Genomic DNA, 22,098 nt, shown 5'->3' on the forward strand with positions numbered 1-22,098 from the left:
GAGGTAAATTACTCAGAGAGATTGTGACTGGCTCAAAGTCACCCAGTGAGCTCTGTGGCTGAGAGGGGATTTGAATCTGGGTCTTCCTGCTCTAGCTCCAACACTCTAATCACTACACCATACTTTCTTTTGTCCATTAAGCTCACTACTGTCTACTTTGCCTGGCAGCAGCTCTGGCAGTCCCTAGAGGAGCCTTTCCCTCATGTAAGGGCATTTCCCTTCATCTGTTGTTGTTGTTGTTGTTGTTGTTGTTATTATTATTATTATTTACATTTATATCCCGCCTTTTTTCCTCCAAGGAACCCAAAGTGGTGTACATAATCCTCCTCCTCTCCATGTTATCCTCACAACAACCACCCTGTGAGGTAGGTTGGGCTGAAAGACTGTGACTGGCCCAAAGTCACCCAGTGGGTTTCTAGGGCGAAGTGGGGACTAGAACTTGGATCTCCCGACTCCCAGTCCAACACTTTAGCCACTACACCACACTGGCTTTCTGATCCTTTCAACTGGAGCTGCCAGGGATTGAACCACAGACCTTCTGAATGCAAAGCATGAGCAATACCACTGAGCTATAGGCCCAAAGGAGTTCCTTTGCTGGTCTCTCTGTACTTCTCTCCTTTGCTCAGAGCTGGGTGGTGATGCACAGAATGAACCCCCACCTGACATTCCTTCAGTTCCGGAATTGCTGCAGGCTTCAACCTGACAGCAACTATGTTATGCATCCAAACTCTACACTAGGTAATGAGACCTCTCATTAGTGCCACACTGCATTATTTATCTCCAAACACCAGCCTGTTTCTAAACGAAAATTGCTCATATGGACTCGAGTATGGCATTTCCATGTGTTTGAATCAGTCTTTTCTTTTCCCCGACGATGCTTATGGATACTTTTATTTATATGTAACGACAGAACATGACCTGTCTGAAGCTGGCAGCAGATGGTCAAAGGCATGTACCTTCAAGTCACATTCTTAAACAGCAGAAAGACCAGTAAGCCAACATTCACCTCTTAACCTGCCAGATCTGTATCCAAGGTAATCTCAGTCAAGATAGGTAGGGCTTACCTAATGTTGTCCAGCTAATAACTTGATTTATTACAGGCACTCCTTGTTTGCTGTGAAGACTGCTGTGTGTACTGTTCACAACATATGTTGATAGTGCCAGACTCACCAACTAATGAAAAGAAAGAAAGAGTTAGTTCATCTGGGGTGGTGCCACGATACTGCAATGATTAAGGAATTTTTGTAATGTTAAAAGTGAAGGTCACGAAACAGACTTTCCCCCACAAGACCCAAACCGACAAAAGAATGGAAATATAAGCAGGTCTGAGAGGCGCTCACACTTTTGGACCTCTAGGAAGGAAACTGTCCGAAGTTACATGGCAGGATGTATGGTCAGCACTGTCCATTGTGAATGGTACACTTGTAATTCTTGTGTAGGGCAGAGATGGCTTGCTACATCCCTCACCAGGCAAAACAAAAATCTCTCAAGGAGCACTGTGATGTTTTTGTACCATTTTTGCTACGATAACACCACATTCTTTCCATCACCGGTTATCTGTCCATGAGGGGAAGGATCATAGCTCAGTGCCTGCAAACGGTCCCTGATATCTCGAGTATAACAGCCAGAACAGATGAGGGGTGGGCAGACATGTTCCGAGGGCCAACAGTTGGGGTGGCTATAAAAGGGGGTTAGACAAATTCATGGAGCATAATGCTAACAACGGCTACTAGTCCTGATGGCTATATGCTACCTCCAGAGGCAGTATGCTTACGTACACCAATTCCTGGGGAACTTGGGCAGGAGAGTGCTGCTGCACTCATGTCAGCTGGTTGGCCACTGTGTGAATAGAATGCTGGACGAGATGGTCTGATCCAGCAGGGCTTTTATGTTCTTACTAGCTGTACCCGGCGTAACATACGCCATTGTAGCATATCTTAAAGTTTATTAATTAAATATCATCGCAGGGGGCTGCCGATACAGTGCCGTCTGGCAGACATGGGGGGCAGGGAGGTCGGGGGGAGGGGGAGCAGGTGTCCCCCTCTCCCCGGGGTTCCTGTCAGCCTTGGGCAGCCCGCCCAGCTCTCATGAGATTAGGCCGTGGCCTCGGCTCGCAGCAGGCAAGCGGCCTCCCACCCAGCCACCAAGGGCCCCAGCCATGCCTCACTCATGCTCCGGACCGTGGTGCTTCCCCCTTCGTGGGAGGGGGTAAGCGAAGAGGCAGAAAGGGGGGGTAGGATTACCTTGGAAAGCCCGGAGGAGTCGGGCGAGGGGCTTAGTAAACTGTATCAGCTGACGTTACACGTTGTTACTGTTGCTTAGCAACCTGTATCAGAAGAAGCCTTTATGGAAACATACCTAAGCATTTTATATAGAGAGATGGATGCAGATTAGTCATTCCATGAATGGAAGGCACTGGGATCCAATAAAAGCTCTCCACTGGAGAAAGGGGGCGGGGAGGCAATCTTTGCCTATTCTTCCTTCTCCCTGCAGCCTCCCAAGCTGCTCCAGAGGGCATCCCAGCCCAGAAAAGGGCAGCTTCTCAGGAGACATCATGAAGTCTGCCTCCCTGCTTCCTGCCTCCAAACAGGAAGCAGGGAGCAGGCAAGCAGGAAGCTCCAAGCAAGCAAGCAGAACTCCTCTAAGTGCTACTCTGATTCCAAACCTAGAATTCAGAATCTGTCTTTTTGACCACAGCAGAATGATTTTCTTTGCTTGAAGATATACACGCTAGACCCAAAGCCACGTAAATCTCCCACACAAAAAAATATTTAAAATGATGGGAAAGCTTGTCAAATAGCCTGAGCAAAGAATGCAATATCATGGACTTTTAAGAAAGACTTCAAAACTCTATACAAACAAAAGAGGTAAAAGTCTTGGAACTGCCCACTGTTCCTCATCTCATTTGGTCATGCATTTTGGGAGATATTAAGTATTGTATAACCCCATTATGTTTTGGATGCCACCGTAAACTATCCAGCAACTCCCAGAGCAAACTGTTGATTCATACTTGCATAACTGCATTTCATGCTTGATTTCAGCCAGACTGAATAAATAGGGGAACAACAACAGAAAAACCAACCACTCAGGAGGAAGACTTTCAACAGAGTTTATTTAAAAAAGAGATTTGTCAATAAGAGTCCATTTCCAAGCTTTCAGAGTTACAGATTAGAGAGGTAATTAGAGTAGATCATCAAAACGGCAGCTATTTGGCACTGAGTTTTATGCCGGTTTAATGAACTTTGCCTGATGTGCCACAGAGTGACAATTCATAGAGAGAGACCTAAGTAATATATGCTGGGCTCTCTGGGGTTTTCACCCCCCTATCCTACTCAACACAGACTTTGGACTCAGAGATTAATATAATACTAACTTTCCCACATTTTAGTTCTACAAAAGTCAGTACGTGCACTAGCCAATGTCAGACTATCATTCCACATTATATTTAAAGCTGGGGGGGGGGGATTTATTAGATTTCCCTCCCCCCTTTTAGAATTTTTTTTTGCCCATAACAGCAGATAAGGAGAGAAGGAAGTCAATTCAGAAAGGAGTTTATAACTCTAGGTACATTTCCACATGTCATAAAAATGTGTCAGGATGATTCCAACCCAGAAGGCATCCGCAGCCAATTCCCCAACACGTTTATTCAGTAAAAACCACAGCAAGATGGTGCTGCAGTAGTTCTGTTTATATATTTATTTATTTATTTATTTATTTATTTATTTTTGCATTTATATCCCGCCTTTTTTCCTCCAAGGAACCGAAGGCAGCATACATAACCCTCCTCTCCATTTTATCCTCACAACAACAACCCTGTGAGGTGGGTTGGGCTGAGAGTCTGTGACTGGCCCAAATTCACCCAGTGGGTTGCCATGGCCAAGTGGGGACTAGAACCCAGATCTCCCAACTCCCAGTCTGACACTTTAGCCACTACGCCACACTGTTTGCTCTGAAACGCTAAATAGAGACCCAAGCATCCTATCCCCATAACAAATTACTAAAATGTACCATACTGCCCCTGTCTTCTCGAGTTGGAGGCCCCAACCCTTTGTTGTTGGGTCTGCTCCTCCGCTGGCCAAGAACCAAGGCTATTTTAATGACAGTAAAATAAGATCAGAGTGTGGCTGCCATGTTGTTCCCAACAATGAAACTTACAAAAGATGGCCATTTTATTAGCTCCTGCCTTGCTTTTTTAAAGAATATACTTTGTAAAGTTTCAGAACTCTACCATGTCAGTTAAGAGACACAGGTCTGGAGAAGAAGGAAAAAACTGAAACAAAACAGAGAATCTGAAATAGGCCAATTTTGGCGAGGCTAATTAGAATTTTACTTAGCTTCACGCAAGAGAGCAAAGGCTTTGTCTTCAGTGTTTCAGGCCCATTCAAGAGCACAACAAAAGAAAATAGGTTAGCATTTAAGTCAGGCATAATTCTCTCTCTAATTCCATGTGAGTTTCACAAATTATATGCAAAGTCAAACCAGATAAAATTAAATTAGGAATGGTGGCTCATAACCTCATACTTATTTTTCTTCCATCAGCACATGTAGGTCCTCTGGATGCATTACTTTTTAGGAATACCCCAAAGTTTTAAAGCAGATATTTAAATAGTGAATGCAGCAAGCATTTACAAACATGTCCATCTCTCAAGTACATATGCTCTTCACAGAGCTCTGATGCTATTTGGTAAGGATGCTGGAGCCATACTTGATGGCTTGCTACTGTACAATGTGTGAAATGATGTTGTCTTGGAGATGTGCAGGCCAGGGCAAAATTCCCTCTCATTCCACTCTAAAATCTACCATTGCTCCTTTCACATCCACCGCATTGTCAGGCAGGAGTGAAATCTTAAAAGATTCTTGGGTACAGGAAGCCGAGTAAGCAAACCCCTTACACCAGAGCACTACCAGATAATTTAGCCAAACTCAGACCACCGATTTGGCTATGACTCTATTCTAGAACATGCTCAGTGCAGTAGACAATCCAGGCATGTGTCAAGCAGAGAAAAGATCGGGCAAAATGTTGTTTCTCATATTAGCTAAACTAGAAGTGAAATTGCAAAAATGAATTCTCAGGTTATGATTAATTTCCTGAAAAAGATACTACTTAAAAACAAATCTAGGAGGTTCTTGACTCCTAATTTACTGCCAGTGAACTTTACTGTAACCAAATAAAAGTTCCCCTGTGACAGGCTGAAGGTGACTTTGCTGGAAAAACAACAACAGCAGGAAGAAATCAATTACTTTCTTTGTGAGTATCATTTAATTCTGTTTTCATTCCAAGAGGTTAATTCTGTGGCAAAGCCAACATGCCAAATCAGTCTGAGCCAACTCATGCCAGAAAAACAAACAAACATAAATTAAAGCATTTCAAAGCGAGTAAAGGGGAAGCAGTAATTACAAGGCTATGGCAAATTACATGGTCACAATCCTTTTAGGTTTTTTATCTTATTCTGTTCAGTTCCTTAATTCTTCCATCTATACTACATTTACAGTGACACCTAGTGGTCACAAACCATGCTTTAATTTAATTGTTACATTTATTAAGAATAGTATTTGATTTATCTCATCACCTATTAATACCAGGCCACTGCCTATAGGTAAATTTTCTGTTTACATGTGCACTGGGTAGTAATAATTAACATGCAATCCACCAGAATGGTGAAATGTTTAACCCTATAAAATACATTGTACATTTAACCCCATATTGCCTCATTAATCTTACAACATCCTTGTAAAGTAGACCAGTCTTGTTCCTAAATCAGAGATGGGGGAAGAGTTCAAGTGGAGAGATAATGGCTTACCAAGGTTAATCAGAGATTTCACATCCGAGATGTGCCAGGAATGGGCATTCAGCTGACAAATATAAAGTGATGCATAATGGTGCAAAAAAAATAAATAAATCCCAACTTCATGTATATGTTGATGCGATCTGACCTGGCAGTGACTGACTAAGAAAGAGATCTTGGACTTAGGAAAATAGGAAGCTGCCTTATACTAAGACAAATCACTGGTTTATCTAGCCCAGGATTGTCAAGACTCACTGGCGGCGGTTCTCCAGGGTTTCAGGCAGGATTTCTTCCTAGCCCTAATTGGGGGGCTGTCTATATGTTTTAAAAGCTCCGCGGTGGCTGCACGGTGGTGCTGCGTTGGTTCTATGACGCAGCAGCCACCTCACAGCCACTGCAGGGCTTTCCCGCGAAGTTGTGCACTGGAAAAGTTGGGGACTTGCCCTGACTTTTCCTGCCAAAGCAATGTCACTACGGCTCTCCCGCCTTCTGACCTTGCTCCGGCATTGGGCCAACAGTGTTCCCTGGCGGAGATGACCTCTGATTGGTCGCTGGAAGCGGGATGAGGGACAGGGGGTGGGCCCGACGAACCAAATGGCCACCGGAAAGCCCACGCCGCCGCCTCCAGTGAAGATTACTCGCCTCCACCCCACAAAGCGATACTGCGGGGTTTGGCGACAGAGCAGCACCAGCACGGCGCCCTGAAGGCAGGGTCCTGCAAAGGTCGGGGATTGAAACTTTTGCATGCAAAGCATGTCCTCTACCATTGATTTATGTTCCTTCCCCAAGTGGTGGAGGATAACTTGATTAAAATGTTGCAGCTGCTGTGAAAAAGGCATATTCCATGTTGGAAAAAAGAAATCAAAAATAAAAGTGCCAATATCACAATCCTGTATACAAATCGATGGTACAGCCACACTTGGAAACGAACCCCACTGTCACACTCAAGACTACACCCCTTGCACAAGCCCGAACCCCCTCCCCAGGCATCACCTCCTGAGACCCCGTCCTGAAGAACCAGGCATGAACTCCACATACCCCTCTCCCAGCCTGGAGCTCACCCACTGCCACGCACCCATCCCCTACACACACCACCACCACCACCACCGCCACAAGCCCCCTGCCTTCTGCATCTCCTGCACTTTCCATTGCAGCCTTTTTAAAAGCACACTGACTTAGGTAAACCAAACATGCAACACAACTACCCTTTCCACACTCAAAAATTAAATTAATTAAAAATTCCACCATAGCCTATGCACTAGAACAGTGGTTCCCAAAGTGGGCGGTATTGCCCCCTTGGGGGCGGTGGGATTGCATAGGGGGGCGTTAAGAGGCAAAGGGACGGCAGGGGGGCTTTAACAGGCAAAGGGGCGACAGGGGTGCTCGAGGTGGTCTCTCCAGAAGGTCCTAAAACCCAGGGACCAAGCAGGAAAGAGCAGCAAATTCAGCTGCTCTCCCCACACCGCTCCTGCTCAGGAAGGACTTTCTCACTCACGCAGCCGCTCTCTCCTCCTATCTCAAGCCCACAGCGGCCCCACCAGAAGTAGGGGGTGGGGGAAGCACCCACAGGAGGCAGCAGAGCAGGAAACAGCGGCAAATTCAGCTGCTCTGCCCACTCTGCTCCTGCCTAGGAGGGCCCAGGGCTTCTTTCCTGCTGGAGCCACTGCCGCCCGCTCCCTCCCTCCCTCAGCCAGAGCTGCTCCCTCCTACAAGCTGCCCCGGCAGACCTCTCACGATAGTTGCTGCACAAGGCGGGAGCAGCAGCCATGTGGCGGAGAGGAAGGAGCATGTGGAGGACGGCGGGCAGCAGAGCAGCTGCCAAGAACAGCAGTCAGCTGGCAGGCTGGGTGGGGAGCAGGACTGCTTGTGCTGCTGCAAGGTATCACCAGGCTCCCTTCCCCCATCAGGAGTTGCAGTTTGGGGCCATCTCCCCTCTGAGCTGCTGCCCTCCTGTCGTAATCAGCCTGGCAGCTATTGTGAGGCTTGGAGGGAGGGGGGGTTGGAGAGAGAGAGAGAGATGCTGTGTGTCTGTGTGTGTGCTCCCACCCCCCAAAAAATCTGGACTACAACAGGATTAGGAGAGAAAAGAAAAGGGGGAGGGAGAGAGAATTGCAATTCCCCAGGTCCTTCCTGGCTAAAGAAGATTCAGCAGCACCTTTTTCCAGAATGCTTGCTGAAACCATTCCTATCTGCCCTTGCTTATTTCAGGGTGTCCAACCCCCTTTTTTCAAGCGTTCTTTTGGTAAACATGGTATGTGTGTATCTTGTGTCCCCATAAAAACAGAGCTGCAACACAATCCGAAGTATGTCTACTCAGAAGTAAGCCCCACTGAGATCAATAGAACTTACTCTGAGGTAAATGTGCATAGGATTCAGCCTGAAAACGAAGAGAGGGTGAAGAAAAGACAGGAGAAAATGAATTGTAGAAATAGAATAGCAAGGTAACTGTGGGATATTTAACCATATTTAAACACAATAAGTACAGTAAAATTAGTGCCCCTCTACTTCAGTCCCAGCCAGATTTTCCATAGGAAAACTCTGTACCAGGTAGCAGATAATTATTTAAAAATTTTAATTAAGATACATTATCCTTTCCTATAACAAAATGGTGTTTACTCCTAAGTAAGTGTGTTCCACTGAAGAAGGAAATCCTATTTGATTCCTGTATTCATGCTAGTGTGCCATGATAAGTTAAAGGCACAATTTTATGCATGTTTAGTCAGAAAAAAGTCCTTCAACTCCTAGAATCCCCTCTAAATGGGAAGCACCCGCCCCAGGCTTGCTGAGGGAGGGAGGGAAAAGAGAGCAAACACCTCTGTTTGCAGCCAGCATGGCAGGGCACACCAATTGGATTTTGAATAAAGTATTCAATTAATCATTGTTACTGTTTTGAATTTTATTGTTATTATCTTCCTTGGTGGGTCGTTGAAAACCACTATTCTGAACAATGATTTTTATAGTGTAGGGTAGGGGGGCGCTGGGCATGAGTTTGTGGAACCAAGGGGGCGGTGACCTGAAAAAGTTTGGGAACCATTGCACTAGAAGAACTCTCCACAGATCTATATCTCAAAGTACAACCCTAACTTCTGTCCATTTGTATTGTCAACAAACTCACTGGGTTCGTACGTAATGACAAGCCATGGCCTCTAATGTCTTGAAGCAAAAAACTACTTGGACTAGCTTAGTTACACCTTAATTTAGTGTTTAAAGAAGTGTGGGAGCTTCTTACTGGGCCTTTTCAGAGAGAGAAATTCTACCTACTCATGTTTAACAGGAAATGTTGGTGTAATCATTTTTGTCTTGGATGGCAGGTGGCTGATATAAATTGTAGGAACAGTAAATTACCCTCTATAAGGTCATTAATACATTTTTCCTGCCAAAGCAGCTGATAGATATTTTTCGATGTCATCTAAAGAAAATTTAACAGCAATATATAGCGTACAGCTACTCTAACATAATGATTAAGAAAATGAGTTATATTGCAAACGTAAGAAGAGCCATGTTGGATCAGACCAAAGGCCTATCTAGCCCAGAACTCTGCTCCCTCAGTGACCAACCAGATGCCTATGGTGAACCCACAAGCAGGACTTCAGTGCATTAGCACCCTCCCACTCATGTTCCCCAGCAACTGGTACCGAGACAGGCATACTTCCTCTGACACACAGCCATCATGACTAGAAGCCCTGAATTGGTCTAATCCCCTTTTAAAGCCATCCAAACTGGTAGCCATGTTGGGGTAGCAACCTTCATAGCTCAATTATGCGCTGCACAAAGAAGTACTCCACCATTACCCAAACAGCAATATATTGCTGTTGGGGGAAAAGTTTAATCTTTTTCAGTACTGTGATACTAGCAATAGCAGTGTGCCTATTGCTTTTGCTACTGCTGTGCGGAATATGAGTCACATAAGGTTCATAGGCTCCCACTGGATATCATCAGTGACATCATCCCACTGTGACATCATCAGCGGCACAATTTCTAGCCTATCCCCTCCATGCCTTCACCGTATGAAGGATTAATTATTTTACTACTTTAGGGAGCAATCCTATGGTTCCTAGACAGCATCCAGTGAACATAGGATATTTCGGATTCCTGGATCCAAGGCCAGAGACGGTGTGCCAACCTCGAATCCAGGAGTCCAAGCATCCCACCTTCTCTCCCGGCCCCTCATAGCAGGTTGGGGAGAGAAGGATGCTGAGGACACAGGGACCTGAGCTTTCCCCAGCCAACTCCAGCGTTCTTCCGTCCCCCTCCCCGAAACCTTTGCTAGATGGACAAAAAGTTTGGAGGCTTACAAATACCCAGGGCGGATCCAGTAGGATTGCGCCCTTAGAGGTTGAACATACTCCTGTGCAGGACTAAGGGTAGTGTATAATCTCTAAAAGAAGGAAGTTTCAGTGGCATTTTGTGTGCAGTCGAAACAGTGGGCTTACATTTTGAGGTGTCCTGGTTTCATAATATATAACAGATATGCAGAAAATATACTCTATATAATGATGAAGCATAACCTATTTTGACAAAGTGGTTTCGGGGCATAATCTAAGGATATTCTTTATCTCCCCACCCCACCCCCCAGTGTCAGCCCTACAGAACCATCTTTGTCCTTCATGCTGAGAATCCAGGGCAAAGAAGAAATATTTTAAGCTTTTAAAAAATGAGCGGAGATGAAAGGAATTTAAGCAAGAGAAGAAAGAATAAATTCATTTCATTTGTTATCTGTGCAGGTAATTTTGCAAAGTCTTATTTGCATTGCCTCCCCCACCCCCGCCCACCCCTGTACAAGTATCTTGTATTGAATTTTGAAATACACTCTGAAAGAATAAATCTTATACCTAACCTCTTAATATCATAACTGTAAAATGAAGTGTGCCCTGATCACCACACCTAAATCTTACTGAATACAAGTGTTACTGAATACAAGACTTGCTACTAAGTATTCTAATGTTTATTTGTTGTTTCAACCGTCAAGGTCATATCAAATTTACAAATGCATAGGTAAGCACACAAAATACTACTAAGTAAACACACATCCTTTGCAGTGTTAGTCAAGAAAGTAAAGCAACATACTGCTGTCAAAGCAAATCAAGGGATTCCCAAACAAACCGAAGGCCTTTAACCAATTTGATGTAAGGGAATATTCCTCCCGAATACCAAATTTCATAATCAGGTTTTATGCTCAAAGTCTGTTTATCTCCAACATCACTCCTCCATACACACAAAATTATTTTGGGTCCACAGCATCAAGTATCCTATCTCCAGTTCTGGCAGTCTCCGAACTCCAGAGAAAGAGATAGAAAGATATCCTTCTGGAAATTACATATGGCCAAGAATGTATGGAGATAACTTTTGGGAAAAAAGCATGAGATTGTATTTATGTGAAGGCGCGTCTTACACAGATCCTCAGATACAAGACACAGAGCAACTTATTATAATAAGCACATTATTGACATAAAAGTCTCTCCTGATCCAGAATGCCTTACCCAGCTTAATTTTACAGTATACATTGTGAACACCCTTTACTCAACATTAACGTCACACAATTAATCAGTTACACAGCAGCAGTACTTGGTGGACTGCAAGGTTTCTCCCATTATCTCTTGTGAAGGGAAAAACACTCTACAGCTACATAGGATTTCTCAATTATAAAGGTGGAGTGTTCCTTGTTCACAAAAGAACACAGAGAAGCACACATGTAGCTCTGATTGACCTTTGGAGGTGCTGAATTATAGCCAAGAAGTATAAGCGCCTTAAAAATAGCAAATCAGGCAAATCTGTGGGAAAACTCTGGGTGAGAAGTAGGTTAACTCCGAGGAACACGCAGAACTGATTTTTTTAATTGTGAAAATCATACTCCTCCATAATTCATGTTCACAGAACTTACTGACCTGAAAGAGATATATTTTGAGATCCTCATGATGCAAGTATGTCTTGTTGCTTCTCCATAGACTTGCCACCACGTAGGATGAAGCCATCAACAGAACCAGCAAGCCCGCTGCTGTTCTGTAAAAGAGAAGCTCTTTGTGAGTCCTTTTGGAAAGTATGGCCTTAGGAAGAGTTTTCATGGAGACTGAATTACTTGAGCCACTAAAGGACAACTCTATAACATGCATAAGACATTCATCTGAGCCTCATGTCGGTGGAGAGGGTTAAACAGCCATTGGGGCTGGTCATTTATGGCAAATAAAAATTCCCCTTAGTGGGCCAGGCAAGGAAGCTTTATAAAAGCTGGCTCCTTTTTCAGTGAAAGGGCTACTTTGTTCAGCTGATATCTTTACCAGATCTCAACAATACTTGTAGCTCCTTCTTCTACCTCCTCCCTCAGAGAGAAGAACCTGGCCTTTGACACTAACTGCCAGGGTCCAGAAGAGACAGCTCCCTCTCCCAACTCCCCCCACATATCTTCAATATCTTTGTACTGAATTCTAAGTGTCGTAAGCCACTTTGAAAACCAATTGTCACACATATGAACCCAACAGTGTGGGGGAACTGTCAGCAAGGTAGAATCCCATACTAGAGCAGTATCCACAGGAATAATGTGACTGCAGGTTCTGACTTCTGTTCTCTCTGTGGGCATTCAGAGCCAAACAAGGTGCTCGCACATCCTTCAGTGTTGTTCCAGTCACTCGCCTTCTTCATAGATGAATCAAGAGAGAACCAGACGAACTGGGGGGGAAAGGTCTCTATGCCGTCTTCATAGCCCGACATCAGGGATGCAGAACCTCATAAAGTGTTGTACAGGGTTGTCAGCGCCCCACGGTGAGAAACCTGGGGTGCCCCGGAGTAGTGTGATCAAAATGTGAGAAAAGCTACAGCTCATCCTAGGGACATGTGGTTAAGTGACATAAAAGGTAGAACTCGTTGCAGGGAAGTGTGGTTAAAATGCTGCCCCCCTCCCCGCCAACTCTAACCCTCACATTACTCTACTACTAAATGGGGGTTAATTAAGAATCTCAGGCCCGGGGGTTCCCAGTCTGGCCCTCTGGGGTTCTCCAGGTGACCATGCCCCCTTCCCTTGGTCTCTCCCGCTTTCACCAATAGCCAATCCTTGAGTGTTTTCCAGGCATTTCCTCGTTCTAAAATGCATTGCCTAAGGCTTAGTTACAACCACTAAGAGTTTTACACTACAAAATGGTGGGGCTTTTGGTATTCTGGCCCTGCCCATTTTGCCTTAAGCCCCACCTACCACTGGAATGCAGACCTTGAGAGCTTCTCCGAAATGCAAAGAGGCCCTTGGGCTAAAAGAGGTCCAGCAGGAGCCATTTGGAAACCCTGATTTTCAGGAGTGACACTGGAAGAGAGCCCTTCCCAGAAACGATATATTTTCACAACAAACCCAATATGACGTCCTTCTCCAGAGAGGGGGGACGTTGGGCTCTAAAAATGACATTTCCATTAAAGAATCTCAAAAAAATTAAAGACAATAATAAATAATGCATTTCCCCATAATTATCTAAAACCTGAATTTCAACCGCAGCGTTGATGGGCTTTCGCTTAATGTCATTCCTACACAACAACAAGAATCAAATGAAATCTGTGCACATTAAATGAGAAAGTGGAAACCTGAAAGAATATGATTGGTGCTCTTACACTAGAGAGATATTTGGCTCTCTTCCGACCACAGGCAACAAGGGGAAGACTGCCAGAAGCAGACATGAAAGAATCCAGCTCAGCACAGTTGTCTACAAAAAAAGCAAAACAAAACAAAACAACAACAACAACAACAACAACAACATATTATTATTATTATTATTATTATTTATTACATTTATATCCCACCTTTTTTCCTCTAAGTAACCCAAGGCGGCGTACATAATCCTCCTCCTCTCCATGTTATCCTCACAACAACAACCCTGTGAGGTAGGTTGGGCTGAGAGTCTGTGACTGGCCCAAGGTCACCTTCCATGGCCAAATGGGGACTAGAACCCAGATCTCCCAACTCCCAGTCCAACACCTTAGCCACTACACCACACTAGCAGATATGACACAAATGAATCATATCTGCAAATAGAACTAATTACGGGGATTGAAACATTAAGTTAAAAAATGATTCACATAATGTCATGTCAGTTGTCACTTGAAGTGGTCTAACATGTGCTTTCTGGCTCATATTTCATTTAGAAGTAAACCCCATACGCTTAAAGAGAATGGTTGTACTTCCCACTCAACGTATACACAACGGCTTATCGCAACACAGCTACTACGCAGCTACTATAACAGAAAATATGGTGCCATACAGAATACCAACCTACCCTGGCGTGACAAGAGAGCATCTTGGGATAGTCACAGCATAAAGTGTTGCACAGGGTTATCAGCACCCCACGGTGAGAAACCTGGGGTGCTCTGGAGTAGTATGATCAAAATGTGATTAAAGCTACAGATCATCATTGGGATTAAGGTAGAACTCATTGCAGGCAAGTGTGGTTAAAATGCTGACTACTACCCCGCAACTCTAACCCTTGCATAATTCTACTACTAAATGGGGTTTAATTAACCCTCAAAATAAGCTACACTGGCTGGTTCGGATGTTGGGCCTGGCATGCATTGCAGCTCATTGTGGGTTAAATAACCCACAATGACCTGGCCATGTTATGTGAACTAGGTCAGAGGCCCCACTAGATTCCTGATGACATCATCAATTTTGAATGGATCTCTTAAACCGGACTAACGTAGAGAACATCTGTAATTGATCCATTTTATTATTTACCTATTACATTTTTATTCCACCTTTCCTCCAAATAGTTATGTACGTGGTCCTCCATTTTATTCTAACAGCCAAGGTAGATTAGGCTAAGAGGCATTGACTGGCCCAAGGTAATCCAGTAAACTTTGTGGCCAAGTCATGGTTTGAACCCAGATCTGCCTCATCTAACTCCAGCACACTAAGTACTACTATTCTGAACCTGACACAGGGCTGAGGGTAGCATGGACAAAGTGTCTGCAATTACTGCCTAAAAGCAATCTTGAATGAACCATTTAAGGAGAAAATGTCCCCGGGCACAGGATGTTTTATAGTCAACCCCTGAGGAAGTCCACCACGATCTGGGATCTAGCATGGAGGTATCTCTCATTTTCAGAATCAAGCACCTGCCACCAGTAGCCAAACAGTAGAAGTGAGATTACTCTTTTCTTCCGGAAGCCTCAGATGCCTACAGAACAGCCTTCCCCAACCTGAACGCCTCCAGATGTGTTGGACTACAGTTCCCATAATTCTCAGGCATTATGGCCATTCCTGGCTGGGAAGGATGGACTTGCAGTCCAACACATCTGGAGGTTTCCAGGTTGGGGAAGGCTACCACAGAGGGCTCCTTTACTAACTTCAAGGAAACTTCTCAAGCAGGGATACATTTCAACGTGGCCTGTGAAGATGATCCTTCTACCAAAGAATCAGAACCTCACTGTGCAGAAAATACCTTTGCTTGGGTCCACAGCTGAGTGACCAAGGGCCATGCAGAAAAGGCAACCAGGCCAAAACTGAGAGCAGAGCGATAGAAAAAGGAGAAAACCTAAATGGAAAAAAAGGAGAAAAATATATATTGATATGTGAGCAAGACTGACATTCTTCTGCAACAGATAAAAACCTTCTTCATATCTGTGTCTTAGCTTCTCTCTAAGTACACTGTATTCATTCCTTCTGTTATGGTTTGATTATATGATTTCATTTTGATAAATTAACACTTTCAAAAAGCTTTTTGATAAATAATTTTTTAAAAGGTAGTATATTACTTACTAATATTTCGATTCCCAAGGTGCAAAATACTAAAAATCCAACAAATTCAGTTCGTTGAAAGTTTAAAAGAGATGTGATCAGTCCTTGAATAACAGGGTATCTGTTTGAAAAGATTACACTATATAATCATTTCATATTAGATTAGAAACTACATATATACATTGTCGCATGATAAGGACAGTTAATGCATAAGCATGAAACTAGAGAACAACAACATGTTTTAATTCATCTTAAATTCTGCAGACTTCACCTGTCCCTCACCCTTCATCCTTTCCCACCACCCATCTTTTACAAACATACCATTATCCTTCCCTCAACTATTCCACTACTTGATGGTCATTTGCATTCTGTCCTTATTGCAATGTTGCAATCTCTCGGTAAGCATTTCTGCTGATGAACAGTCACTGTGCCCATACAGTTTACTGCCTTACAGAACTCGATTCATTGCATATCACAAGCCAAAATCTAACTTATAGCTCTGTGGGACATACAGAAAGGCAGGAAGATAAGATCCTGCTCATGCCAGCAATGTAGGAAATCCTATTATCCAAATACCTCTCTTCTATATTAAGCACTAGCTTCAGAAGTTAGGATCATTTCCCTCTACACAGCACCCCCAATCACTACATTTGGTGTGAATGACACCTGTACGTTACAAGAATATTTTTGCTTTTCTAGTTCAAGTTTTCTATCTGACATTGGCCCCATTCAGAAGACATCTTAATCCACGGCTTTAACAACAGTGTTTAAGCCAGAAAGCCGGGGACCATTCAGAAGACACCTTAAACCATGGCTTTAACTACAGTGAATAAAGTTTTTTGCCTGACTCACCGTGGTTAAAGCCATGGTTTAAGGTGTCTTCTGAACACAGCCTGGCTTTCTGGTTTAACCACCATGATTAAAGCTGTGGTTTAAGGTGTCTTCTGAACGGGGCCATAGACACAAAGTAGCCAGATATTGCCCATCAGTTCACAAACCTATGCTGGTTTTAAGAAGCCACGCATACCAAATTTGAAAGGTTTTAAAAAACAGGGAATTCAAGCAGGGAAATTGATTCTATCCTTAATTCCTCTCAATTTTATTCAAAGGCAGCAGCACTATTCCACCCCCACCCCCTGCTCCCTTTTTAAACTTACTCTTTCAAAACTGCATACCATATTGGGACTGGTAATAGGCAATAGATGTAGTAGGTCCAAGGCAAACTTTGAATGAGTAGAAAAATGGCTATCGATGCTCCTACAGCGACAAACGTACATTGGAAAAAACTGCCATCTGTCTGAAAATCAAACAGAAACTTGTCAATATTATTTTAATATTATGAACATGTTACTTCCTGTGTGCAGTTTTCTCCAACCACAGTGGTTTATTTAGCCAAAGTAAGATGCCCTCATAAGCCATGGTTCTCAGCACGGCTTATTGCAGCCATCATGGCTTATCATGTCATCTAGCGCTCCAAACGTGGGTAAAGGCATCCATTAGTGAACTGCTTGCCCAACGGGGCTGCGACCACCATTTGCAATCATGCTCAAACTGCTGCCCATACAAAAAGTAATGGAAGTCTATGGCAACGAACTCCATTGACTTCCATTAGATTTTCATGGTGCTCCTGGGAAAACTGGGGGTGGGTGGAAATTCCTCCCACCCCGCCATGGGATACCCCCACCCCGATTTTCAGCTTTTAAAATTTTTACCAGTCCTGTTGTGCACAAAAAGGGGCTTGGGAAATAAAGAAATAATTGAAAATTAGGGGTGAGGGGGCAAAATCCACACACACCCCACACACCAAGGACTGTATTCGAAGCAAAACCTCCTTTTTTATGGCAAGAAGGGGGGTGCCAGGGTGGGGAGATGTGGCCCATGTGAGGGAACCCCGAAGGACCTCGCCAACCCCTGCATGAATGGGAAACACATAGGGTAGTGAGTAACTGTAACGCTTCCCCCCACCTTTAAAATCACTCATTTCCCTGCAGGTCTCCCATTCCAGAGAAGATCTGGGGACATGGGAGTGGTGGCTGCAGGGGGGTGGGAGCAGATGAGAAACTCCCATTGCACAATGGAAGTTCACTCATGTAATGTTTGACTTAGCCTGATTCAATTAAGGTGGAAATCCTATGCAGGGTTGTTGTTGTGAGGATAAAGTGGAGAGGAGGAGGATTATGTACGCCGCCTTGGGTTCCTTGCAGGAAAAAAGGCGGGATATAAATGCAATAGTAAATAAATAAAATAAAAATTTCAGATAGAAAAAAGTCCAACAACTCCCCACTTTCCCCAACCAGATTCTATTTTCCTCTACAAAACATTTTTGTTCTCTCTGTTCATCTTTTCAGACTCAATGTCTTTACATTTCCTAATTGAAGAAATATAACTTGTTTAAAAATCTGTATCTAGGGCAATCATACTCTTGAAAAAGTTTTGTCTATTCTGCTCAAGTACAGTAGTGCCATTTTGGAAATCAGAAAACCGAAAAGAAAAGAAAAACCCTGTGAGATCTGCAAACGTTTCCCAACTGTACTGATAATACTAATTATTCATACAAAGCCTTCAGTTTACAAGGCATTTTACAGAGAAACGCAGCCAGGAAAAGAGAGGCTCGTGTTCCCGAAGAGCTTATAATCCAAATTTTCATGGGCGAGACAACAAGGAAAGGAAAGGCAATAAAATTAGAGATCCCAGTGGTCCCACGTTTTAACTTACCTTAGTCCTTGAGATGTTTTTGGTCAGACTTGTATGTGTCTTTATAATGATCAGAATCACGTACAACGTCCAGCCCACAAAACCCATGGCGACACTTATGCCTAGGAAAAGCCTGTCATATGTGTGATAATACGAAAGCCCTTCCAAAGCAAGGCTAATCAGCTTGCTGCAAAGCAATGCCTACAGAAAGGAAAGCAACATAAGAACATAAGAGAGACATATTATAAGAGTTAGACCCTTGGTGCATTGAGCCTTAAAATCTGAAAAGGAATGGCATTCGTAAAGCTCAGCTGCATGATTCTTTTCCCTGGTCGTGTGTTTTTTTTAAATAAAAAGCCATCCCACAACGGAAAGCGATTGTCCTCACTCCCCTGTAGTTTTCGTCTTCATCTGCTAACCAAGTTGTCTATGATAATTATGTTTCTCAGCTAAGGAATACTCGCTCTGACAAACTCAGAACATCCTATCAAACCCTATTGCTCTCAACACTGACTTGCAACTGAGTTTAGACCAAATCATTGTAGACCAAGGACGCAGAGGAAGGGTCTTTACAAATCCTACTGCCAGAGATCAAACTTGGGTTTATACATTAAAAGTATATATTCTACCAGTAAATGACAGAAGGGAGAAAGGAAGTGGAACCAGATGAGTTAGAAAAACAACAAACAGCTTGTTAAAATTTTACACAGAAAATGAAAAGAAGATGGAATGGACTCAGACGGTTCACTTACTGCTTCCTCGTATTTCTCGTGCTGAATAAAAGTCCTTGCTTTTCTGAGAATGTCGATCTGCTTTGAATCAGAGAGAGACCTGTGCAAAACATGCAGGGCAAAATATTTTAAAATCTGTTTTATTTCTCTTTTTAGGAAAGAGGAATAAGAGCGGGTACTTTTCTTTTAACATATTGCTTTCCTTTTTTAAAAATAAAAATAAAATCAGGCTCTAATTTAAAAAAATGTAAGCATGCTCTCGCTGACAGATTGCTGTCTTGCAAAAAAAAAAAAGCACACTTACAAAAACATAATGCAATTTTTTAGAATTCCTGTACTTACCCGGGGGTGTGCGCGTGTGTGCTTTTATTTATTTATTTATTTATTTGTTACATTTCTATACCGCCCAATAGCCGAAGCTCTCTGGGCGGTTCACAAAAATTAAAACCATAGTAAGACAAAAATTAAAACCATAGGATATGGTTAGGATATGGAGCATCACAAAAAGCAAGGAGAAAACTCAGGGGAAACATGATAGCACTTTCAAGTACTTGAAAGGTTGTCACACAGAGGAGGGCCAGGGTCTCTTCTCAATCATTCCAGAGTGCAGGCCGCAGAATAATGGGCTCAAGTTAAAGGAAGCCAGATTCTGGCTGGACATCAGGACACCGATTACCCAGGGAGGTAGTGGGCTCTCCCTCCCTGGAGGCCTTCCAAGATGCAGCTGAGGTGGATTCCTGCATTGAGCAGGAGGTTGGATTTGATGGCCTTACAGGTCCCTTCTAACTCTACTATGCTATGATTCTATGATATTGCCCAAACAAAACCCTCCAGAAATAACCATGGAGCTAGACAGGACACAGTTATTCAGAAGCAGAAGGTATAAAAAGGATAGCATTTTTTTTAAAACAGAAGGTGGGAAGAGGTACTAATTGCCAAGCGCATCGTCCTGCAACAGCTGTAATATTGTGAATGCAGCCACTATAGAAGCTGAGGGGTTTGAACTAATGGTAACTAGATCTTACAGATCGCTGCACCTGTATAATACTAAGAAGGCCCAAGAGGTTTGGGATTATAACCGCTAAAATTGCAATGGCTTATCATGAACAATGATGAGACCAAAGCTGCTTAGTTTCACGAATATAAATAACATCATTCATGTGTAAGGACAATTAATTATGTAACTAAACATCAGTGCTAATTGTGCAAAGGCTTGTAAATTGTCCCTTATGAGATGTTACTTGCTCTCATTGGGAGTATACCTGACAAAATTAATATTTCCGCCACATCATTTATGTGTCCCATTAAAAATCAGCGCTTGACAGCCCAGACGCTAAGGCTGTGATCAAACAAAACAAAACAAACAAGAAACCCCAGGGTAATAGTCTCAAGAGACTTCAGTCTGGTCAGTGATTCCTGTCAATACTCTTTAGACACACCACTTGTTTCAGAGAAAAGGGAAGTCACTTCACCCTCATAAAACCAACAAAAGAAAGTAAAACTTTTTAAAGAAGAATATGCTTCCTGTTAAGCCATATTACCATACATATTGTATTTCTCTCACAGTTCTCTTTCCCTTTTTTAAAAAAATCACACTGAAAAGAACTTCTGACATACACAGTAGGGTCCCTTTCCTAGCATATGTTCTAGGAAACAGTAGAGGATAGTCCTCTACTTAATCATAGAATCATGTAATGGTAGAGTTGGAAGAGGCCTACAAGGCCATCAAGTCCAACCCCCTGCTCATGCACCTTAAAGCTTCCCTGACAGATGGCTGTCCAGCTGCCTCTTGAATGTCTCTAGTGTGGGAGAGTCCACGACCTCCCTAGGTAACTGGTTCCATTGTCGTGCTGCTCTAACTGTCAGGAAATTTTTCCTGATGTCCAGCCGGAATCTGGCTTCCTGTAACTTGAGGCCATTATTCCATGTCCTGCACTTTGGGAGGATCGAGAAGAGATCCTGGCCCTTCTCTATGATAACCTTTCAAGTATTTGAAGAGTGCTATGATGTCTCCCCTCAATGTTCTCTTCTCCAGACTTAACAAGCCCAGTTCTTTCAGTCTCTCCTCATAGGGCTTTTGTTTCCAGACCCCTGATCATCCTCGCTGCCATCCTCTGAACACGCTCCAGCTTGTCCGCATCCTCAGAGTGCAGCAAGGACGTCTACCACACCCCATGAGACTTTGACAGTACCATCGTAGCAAATAGAGCCCACAGCAACTAAGGCCCTGTTCACACATAACAGGGCTCCAACACAAGTGCCACCAACACCACTGAATTTGCACTCACACAGAGGTGCCATTTGTGGGAAATGGCACTTCCTTGTGGGTCTGTCCACAAAGACAACATGAATTACATGAAGGGAGGGGCCATAGCTCAGTAATAGAGTATCTCCCTTGTGGGTAGAAAATCCCAGGTTCAATCCCCATCATGCATGCCCAGTTAAAATGAGCACAGGCTAGAGGGCTCTGTCCCAAATAGTGGAGAGCTATGGCTGGTCAGAAAAGGGAATATTGGGTTAAACAGGCCCAGTCAGACCATGGATCTGAGGAAGCTTTATACATTCATATATCTTATTGCCAGGATTCAATCATTTTTGTCTGTCTCTTCTGCCAAGACTCTTGTTCATGCGTTGGTTATTTCTCAGTTGGACTACTGCAACCTTCTTCTCACTGGCCTTCCTTCTTCTCACATCAGTTTGTTGGTTTCTGTTCACCACTCTGCTGCTAAGATGATCTTCTTGGCTCGCCGCTCTGACCATGTTACTCCACTTCTGAAATCTCTTCATTTGCTTCCAATTCACTTCAGAATCCAATATAAACTTCTCCTGTTGACCTACAAAGCTTTTCACGGTCTAGCTCCTTCCTATCTTTCCTCTCTCATCTCACACTATTGCCCCACTCGTGCTCTTCGCTCCTCTGATGCCATGTTTCTGACCCACCCAAGGGTCTCTACTTCCCTTGCTCGGCTTCGTCCATTTTCTTCTGCTGCCCTTACGCATGGAACGCTCCTCCAGAACATTTGCGAACTACAAGTTCAATCCCAGCTTTTAAAGCTCAGCTAAAAACTTTTCTTTTTTCCAAAGCTTTTAAAACTTGATTTTGATCTGACTTTTATACTGTTAGTTTTACTCTACCCTGTGCCTGTTTGGTGCATTCTCTTCCCCTTCTTATTGTTTTATT

At 43.4% G+C, this 22,098-nt stretch overlaps 1 protein-coding gene across 1 annotated transcript in view; it reads right to left on the reverse strand.

Moving 5' to 3' along the window:
- Positions 1-22,098, reverse strand: part of PIGN (phosphatidylinositol glycan anchor biosynthesis class N) — a 103,435-nt gene that overhangs the window by 40,400 nt on the left and 40,937 nt on the right. Inside the window, exons 15-22 of the mRNA XM_063130267.1 lie at positions 18,939-19,017; positions 18,208-18,387; positions 16,650-16,789; positions 15,514-15,613; positions 15,197-15,289; positions 13,374-13,465; positions 11,672-11,786; positions 1,065-1,173 (exon numbers count right to left, since the gene is read on the reverse strand). Of these exons, the coding sequence (XP_062986337.1) occupies positions 1,065-1,173; positions 11,672-11,786; positions 13,374-13,465; positions 15,197-15,289; positions 15,514-15,613; positions 16,650-16,789; positions 18,208-18,387; positions 18,939-19,017 (908 nt within the window). The remainder of the gene's footprint in view (positions 1-1,064; positions 1,174-11,671; positions 11,787-13,373; positions 13,466-15,196; positions 15,290-15,513; positions 15,614-16,649; positions 16,790-18,207; positions 18,388-18,938; positions 19,018-22,098) is intronic.

Source organism: Elgaria multicarinata, chromosome 7 (assembly GCF_023053635.1).
Source record: "Elgaria multicarinata webbii isolate HBS135686 ecotype San Diego chromosome 7, rElgMul1.1.pri, whole genome shotgun sequence".
In the NCBI taxonomy this organism is placed as follows: Eukaryota; Metazoa; Chordata; class Lepidosauria; order Squamata; family Anguidae; genus Elgaria; species Elgaria multicarinata.